This window comes from Austrofundulus limnaeus, unplaced genomic scaffold (genome assembly GCF_001266775.1).
Source record: "Austrofundulus limnaeus strain Quisiro unplaced genomic scaffold, Austrofundulus_limnaeus-1.0 Scaffold2460, whole genome shotgun sequence".
Taxonomy (NCBI): Eukaryota; Metazoa; Chordata; class Actinopteri; order Cyprinodontiformes; family Rivulidae; genus Austrofundulus; species Austrofundulus limnaeus.
Genome location: NW_013954862.1, coordinates 1,392 through 9,385, shown reverse-complemented (window position 1 = coordinate 9,385; position 7,994 = coordinate 1,392). Strand labels below are relative to the sequence as shown.

The 7,994-nt window shown below is 39.8% G+C and overlaps 1 protein-coding gene across 1 annotated transcript; it reads right to left on the bottom strand.

The window, feature by feature from the left end:
• On the bottom strand, positions 1-4,293 carry LOC106511025 (NF-kappa-B inhibitor alpha; the record flags this gene model as incomplete). Its single annotated transcript, XM_013999762.1, is given in 6 exon segments — positions 1-465; positions 560-820; positions 938-1,026; positions 2,408-2,618; positions 2,741-2,846; positions 3,890-4,293. Coding segments are annotated over 6 exon segments (957 nt in total). The 3' UTR covers positions 1-429.
• Positions 4,294-7,994: the final 3,701 nt, after the last annotated feature.

Here is a 7,994-nt window from a genome sequence, read left to right as displayed (position 1 = left end):
TTTCAACTGTTAAATATGAGTGTTTTAATTTAACTGGAGTGTGCCGTAAACTGTTTGCTGTCTTGACATATACATCCTGTTAAACTGTACAGTCACAGCTTCCATTAAAAAATACATCTTTGTATACACAGCATTTACAGTATCATACAGAGCTGTTGCAGGTGCATCCATCTGGATGGACGTTTTCCCTCCCGTTTCTCGTTCCGATGATGACTTTCAGTGTCCACAGAAATATCACAACGTGTCCTTCATTGTCCTGCAGTCCTCAGTCTATGAGTTGTCTTTGAGCTGCCCGCTCGGCCTCTTTCAGGAACACTCGAGCCACGTCATCCTCCCCCCGCTGTCATTCTCCTAACATGACATTGCAGAATTCATCCACGCGCCGAGTTTTGCCTCCATCTGAGCTTCTGTGATCTCCGTTATTTCCTGCTAATGTCCGTTCCACTGAATGTCATTATAAAAGGCCTGCAGATACACATGGATATAAAAAAGGATTAAAATCACAGATCTGAATGTTTAAAGCACCTTTTAAAGCCAGTTTGATGCGATTTCAACTCACCATGTCCGACTCGTCGTCCTCCTCTTCCTCCTCGCTGAGGTCCGACTCGCTGTCGACGAGCTCCCTCAAGTCCGGATGGGTCACGGAGTACAGTTCTTTCCGGATGTCGCAGTCGTTCAAGCCGTGGGTGAGGTGGAAGGGGGTGTGGCCTCCAGAGCTCAGGAGGTTGGGGTTTGCTCCTTTTTTCAGCAGAAGTTTGACCAGAGAGAGGTTCTGTTGYTCCACGGCCAGATGCAGCGCTCCACGACCGTTGTGTTGCTCCTGTACGCGCGCGCACAAAAAAAAAAAAAGACTTCATCAGAACAGAGATGCAACAAATGGAACCGAGACGACTTCTAAAACGGTCCAGTGAGAATTGAAAGGGTGAACTTTGCTTACCTTTGCATCGATGTCAGCTCCAAGATCCACCATGTTCTCTACCAGGGAGAGGAAACCATGAAGTGAAGCCAGGTGGAGACAGTTCTGACCTGAAGAAAAACATGAGACGTTTAACTTACGACTCCAGACCAGCGCAGGCCATTTTATAAAACAGGGTTCCCACAGGTCCTTGAAATCCTTGAAAGTTTGTGAGTAAAAATGATTTCAAGGCCCTGTAAAGTTTGTAAAAACAGCCAAAAGTTATATTTGTCCTTCAAAGTCATTGAAAGTTTTTTTTGGGGATTGAAGTTATCTATTCACACGAATGATTTTCATCAAATGTAAAAAAAAAACAAAACAAAAACAACAACTTAAATTCGTTACATGGATAACTCAGGTTTATGGTAAACTGATGTGGCTTTCAACAAATAACGTGAGCCGTAGTCATAGTTTTAGCCAATCAGAGCAGAGTAGGGCGGGTTGACGTGTTCACATCCCCTCCTCCCAAACTGAGCTGCTGAACCTCTCAGGACGTAATTACATATTGTAGATATGAATGTAGGGTGTACATTTAATCCACTTTCTTTCATCGATTCTGACTCAACAACTTCTATGTTGTTCAGTTTTTCATTGAATTTACATGATATTAAACCTGTTTATTGGTAACATTCTGGGGTAGCAGTAGGTAATTMCCATCGCTCATGGTTCTTGAATTTGAGGAAATTGGTACTGGAAAGTAGGGTTGGGCGATATTGGCAAAACAATTAATCACGATTAATTATGGTATTTAGTCGATAARGATTAATTTGACGATTAATCCCCTGGAGTCCCTGGACACCCTTATGTCCTAGTCACATGACCAATTTAGTGGAAAAGATTTGCTCTTCATAAAAATCTGTTCATTCTGTGTCAAAATTACAGACTTCAGGTTATACATCAAATTATAAATTGTGTTGATAGATAAATAAATTACAGAACTTTTTTTTTACGTTCATCGAAGCAGATAGGAGCACCGAGTGGACTCTTCCTGGTGGCATTAATTGTATTAATCGTCAAGCGCCAAAAAGTAATCGATTAATGTTTTTCTGACGATTAATTACAAAAGATACGATTATTATGCCGAACCCTACTGGAAAGTCCTTGAAAGGTCCTTGAATTCGATGTTCACCAAGGTGTGGGAACCCTGTATAAAAGCAGTCTCACATCTACAGGCCAAACTTTTAAAAAATTTGGTTAAATTTGTCTTGGATTTCATTTTGTTTTACACTGAGAACAACAAGCGTCACCATATTCGGAGGAAAATCAGATCTGTTTCTATTTAGAGGCATTCCCCTGAATTATCTAACACTTCCTTCCTCCTGAACACAGTTTGGTTCCTGATTCTTTCTAAAAGCGCAGACAAAACACATTTCTAAGAACCCACAGCAAAATACGCAACTCTGGAATCGCTCTTCATTGTTAAGTTAACCATTCTCGTGCTGCAAACCTCACCATTATAGTTGCAGGCAGCCATCGCCGTGTGCAGGTGCTCCGARCGGCAGTGCTGCGTGATGACGCTGAAGCAGTACAGGTTGCCGTGGCGGCAGGCGATGTGAAGCGGCYTGTCCCCGCTGTTGTCCACAAGCGTGGGGTCGCAGCCGGACACTAGTAGGCTGTGACAAACGTCTGGCTGGTTTGTTATTACCGCTAAATGTAGAGGAGTCTGGAAGGATATTAAGAGAGAGTCAATCTTCCAATAAAGTTGGGAGGCGGTGCATTTATTTTAAAATCAAAGCCAGTCACAAAGTTGAAAAAGGAAGAAGCTGAAAGAATAAACTTGTGTACCTGTCTCAGGTCGTTCTGTATGTCGAGGTACGGTGTGTTTTTCGACAAGTCGATCATTCTTTTGATGTAGTCTTTGGCCTCGTGGATGATGGCTAGGTGGAGCAGCCTGAAGGGACAGAAGAAACTTGTTACACCACATGAACAAAATGAATCAATGCCATTTAATTGAACATCACAGATGACAAAGTTTTAAAATGTGATCTTCACAGGGCCAAAAACTAGAAAACTACTTTTGATAGTAAAACTGMGAGGTCAATTTCGGTAGATTAAAATATACGAAAGCGATAAATCAATACGTATTAAATTATATATCTATTTATTGTTAAAATACTKATTTTAAACCTTTAAAAACGTTAGCCAAATGGGTTATTAAAAACCAGGGGTACATTTTTCGACACACCACCACTCATAYCAGCTAACAATGAAAGCTGTGATTAGGCTAACTTGGTTTTAAATTAGTATATAGTTTGTATGCATCTTTGATCTGCATTAAATATTTCAGTTACCTTGTCTAGTAATGATTAAACATCAACAGTTTGATCAGATTTATTAGTTTACAATATTAAGCAGTATAAAAGAAGCTGCAKGACGACGAACTATATTTCTCGGCGGAGGCGCAACGTTGCGTTTAGGGTGTTTTAAAAATGAATGTCCCGTTGTTGATTATAATACAACGCGTTTATAAAAACGTGCTATTGGTTTCTGATTCCGTTCGTTTACATTTTCGTGTTTTTTTTTTTCCTTTTTTTATTGTCAGGGTTTTTTTTTTTCTTCCGCTTTTCACTGTCACGCGCATCAGTAGGATTCCTTGGCCGCGCGCCTGGGACTTTCCCACTCTGACCCCTGCTGCTGATAAATACGCTGTTTACTAGCTTCTCTTCCACAGCCAATTAAAAAAAAAACAATTAAAAGCACATGCTTTTGCTTTGCATTATTAACGCTGCATGCCTAAAGGCATAAAACATAAAGCTCAACTAACTATTAAAGTTAAAAGGACAACGTATTCCCAACGYAGGAGGAGGAAGGCGTCGGATTACCTCCGAGACCGAAGCGAGGCCTTCTTTTCAGGCGACACCGAAAACTGAACTGTTTCCCCCCTTTTTCTTTAAATAAAAATCCTAAATACTTGTCGTTTCCTGTGAAACTTACGTATCCCCTTCTTCTGTGATCTGTGTCTGCCATTCGTGAAGCGGTTCCTCGTTTACGGACGGAGTCCGCTGTTGGTGTTCGTTTTCCAGCTGGAGTCGTTGGATCTCCTCCGCCACTGCCTGGAAGTCCTTCTCTTCCATCGAATTCACGCCGCTGTCGAGCCGCTCGTCGGTCGACGACGGGTCCCCCTTCCCCTCTTTGGACTCCCGATTGTAATCCATTTGGTTTAACAAGCTGATCCGATGGAGGTCCATGGCGATCAACAAGTCCTCGCTGCGCAGAGTTGTGTTGTGGCTGCTGCGGTGTCGGGAGCAGTCTGTACAAATGTGTGTACCCGCCCGGCGGGGCGGAGCTTAGCAGCAACAAGGCGGGGGATTTCCAGAAGTGTTTCACCTAGAATAACACTGCAGATCTCTGGCTCCAGCGGGGTTTTTCTGCCAGACACACACAAAAAGACGTTGCTCGTCGTGTGCAGGACACATCTGCTGCACTAAAACTTTTTAAAACCTTTTTTACTTGTGCAAGAGGCGGCTCGAGGGCCAGAAGCGGCCGCTGTAAAATTGTTATTGGGCCCCCCAATGTTCTCAAATAAACCTTTTCCGTATACACACCTCAAGTGTGATCAGTAAGCATTTTTAGCCTCTGTTGTGGAGGACTCACAGCCACTGCCACACCTATTTTTAACAATCTGTCTAAATTTAGCTGGGTTGCAGACTTGTTTGTGTGCTTTGAATTCAGCTGACTTTGGCGGCCATCTTGCATTGGGTTGACTCCAGCAGTTATTCAGCTGCAAAAGTACATCTAGTGATTAGTTTTTTGCAAGTTTCATTACATTCTGTCCAGCATTTCAGGGGATATTTTGCTAACAAAGAGAGCAGTCATAACAGCCAACTTTTTAAAACATCTCTTTCACAATCAGGTAATGCTCAGTGTATGTTTTGGGGATGACTCTCAGCTACTACCACACCAAATTGTAGCTTAAACATATGTGACTGATGGCTGAATTATGGGCATTTTTTGTTTAAGGTTGCTCAGCTGTGGCGGCCATCTTGAATGGGGCTGACCTCCAAAAGTGAATCGGTTGTAGATCCAGTGGTTATTATCTAAAAGTGTAATTAAATTCTGTTTGCTGCGTATTTWTTATGGTCCTCAAGCGCTTTGCATGAACAACACTTTGAAAAAAAAAAGTAAATGCTTGAAGAATATAAAAGAGTTTTGATGTGATTAAGAGACAGACGTCCCTTTGATTGACTCATCTTTGAGCCACAGGGGGTGGGCAGACGGGGGGATGGGGAGGGGGGGGACTGCACAGGAATTTCCTCCAAAATTTAAAGCGTGCTTTCAMTTTGTTTTATTTTATAATGTGACAAAAACCTGAGCGAGGCAGCAGGCGTGCGGTGGAGTTCCCCACCGACACCCTGGTCAAGGGTCAAAGATGTGCAGAACCCTGATGTTTGACTAATCAACACCTTCATGTCAAACCGCTCCCCTTGTCGTTCCACAGAGACCAAAAGTGAAACAGTTGAAGCTCTGCTGGAGGCCACAAGGCTCAACGGGGCCGATCCCTTATAAACAAATATCAGTTTGAACACGCTGTTCCAGAGGACTGCTGGGGAAAGTCCAACTTCCTGTTGTTCAGTCTGTGTGAGACCAGTTCCACCAGGAAAGCTCAGAAACTCACTCAGCACATTTTAAAAAACATGCACATCCAAATCTGCACACTCCTATTTGCACCGCGCTGTTTCTGATTTGTGTCATTCGAGTAACTTTTTTTTTTTCCTTTACTCAGAGCACAGTCATAAGAATCCAGTTTGGGCTCTGCTGACTGAAAATAGTCTTCGTCTGGAATGACTAAAAACACAAAAGTCCAACATGTCGGAAAATGTTTCAGAAACAGCCGAGGCATGAGAGGAACTCCGGACGCATGCAGGTGGGACATTTTCCAAGCTTTTCTGCATAAAACCTGAGTCATCAGCGGGGCTGCGGTGTGTTTTGTGTGGGTTAAATAAAAAATAAACATGTCTGAAAGCTTTATGTTGGTTCCTATTGTTCAGAGAACCAGAAKATTTGCTCTGAAGAAAACTAAAACACAAAGTGTGTAAATAAAGTGAACAGTAAAGGCCGTCTTATATGTTGATAAATGACAGAGTTGTGGCCYTTTTTGTGGTCAAACCTTGAAAATAATGTCACAATCATGAGCTGAGGACGACTCTCAGCTATCAGATCCACTTCTAGCTCAAAATCTGTAAAATTGACAGTTATTGTCATTGTTGTGTTGACTAATGTCTATTAGCTGTGGCAGTGATTCTACAGATGTTTTGCTAACAGACACATAGGGTGATGAAAAGGTGAGTACCTGGGAGGTTTCAGGTAGGAAGTACAAAACAGAACAGGGAATTGAAACAACATTGTKATTTTAGATCGCATTTTAAAGCCGTGTTTGGATTTTCAGGAGTTTTTTTTATTTATTAATTTTTTTTCCAGAGAGAAACTCTTTGTTAAATATTTGTCAGATTGTTCACCAACCTGCAGAACCTGTACAGATTAGGTCAGTGGGAATCCCTGGGAAATCTTGGGATTATAGAACATCTGCAGCCCAAAGTGACACATGGTGACTCAACAGTGACTCAGCAGATAAACCCAGCATTAAAGACAGAAGCACACGACGAGGTCAGCTAATTAATTTACAAGTTTCTTTACTCCTGTATCACTTCTGAAGCATCTACATTAAAACATTTATCATCTTAATCCGCCTCCTGGATGATTGAAGAAATCTGTTCCTGCCAAACAAAATACTTACAATACTTTATTACATTAAAAAACAGATTAAATGGTTGTCTTAACTGTAGAATTGTAATAATAATAATAATAATATATATATATATACTGTATATATACAGTATATGATTCATTTACTGATAAAAATGTTAAAATATTTGACTGTTAAAACTGATTTGACTTTAACTTCATTTCAAAGTATGTACTATCATGATCGATTGTGCTGGAAGTGCTACAGCTACCTGCTACRGCAGCTTTCTGAGCTCAAAATAATCACAGGATTCTATAATTGTGTAACATAAATGAAAGTTTATGAGAATTTTTGTGAAATTTCTTTGGCCAAAATGCAAAACTTTCCTTCATGTGAATCTGTAAAATATAGTAACTGTTGGTTCAGAAGACTAAAGTGACTCAACCTGGATTTTATTTTGATAAAGTGTTTTTTTTAATGCTATGAATAGAAACAGGATTCCAGTTTTGGATTTAAATCTTTCAAATCTGCTTTGATGATCTGCTTCTGCAGGGATTTTTTTCAGCTCTTACTTCCTTTTTGTAAATCTAATTTTGTTTTTTTCCTTCTCACCACARGGCTGGAAAGCTGCTCGTAAATTTATTTTTATGATTTTTTTAAACAGAAACTTCACATCTGGAGAGCAGCCAGATTGTTTTAAAAATATGAAAACCACGTCTGATTGTGATCAAACCTGATCTGGTCTGGTCTGATCTCAGTCAGGCCTTCAGGGAGCAGAGTCAGATCCAGTGTGAAGGTGCTGTAAGTTCCCTTTTCACAGCAGTGACAGAATTCACCAGCAGGGGGCGTTAGATGACCAGACCTGCAGCTCATAAAAGTTCTTTTTTTTCTGCAATTTTTACAATCAAAACAAACCTTTTGTTAGTTACAATATAAATCCTAAAATTAGCAATGAATTGTTTACAATTTTAAAATGGAACAGAAAAGACTATATTCATGCAAATGATAAAAACCTTTAATTAAATTAATCTAACTGTACTATGAGAGTCCTTATTGCATTCATAGAAACACTAATTAAGTATTCTATTTCTGAAAAGATAAAACATTTACTTAAAATGAACATAAAACATAGCTTAAGATATTTAATTGAAATTTGCTGGTATCTTTTTAATAAAAGCAAAGACTTAATTTACATTAAGTTTTGAATAAAAAATATTAATGATGATGGCTAAAATACTGTTTGCATCATTCCTTCATATTTGTAAAATATTAAACAGGAAAACTGCCTTTTCTATTGTTCTATCAATATTAATAATTTTAATGTTTTTTTTTTTTTTTTTTTTTTTTTTTTTTTTT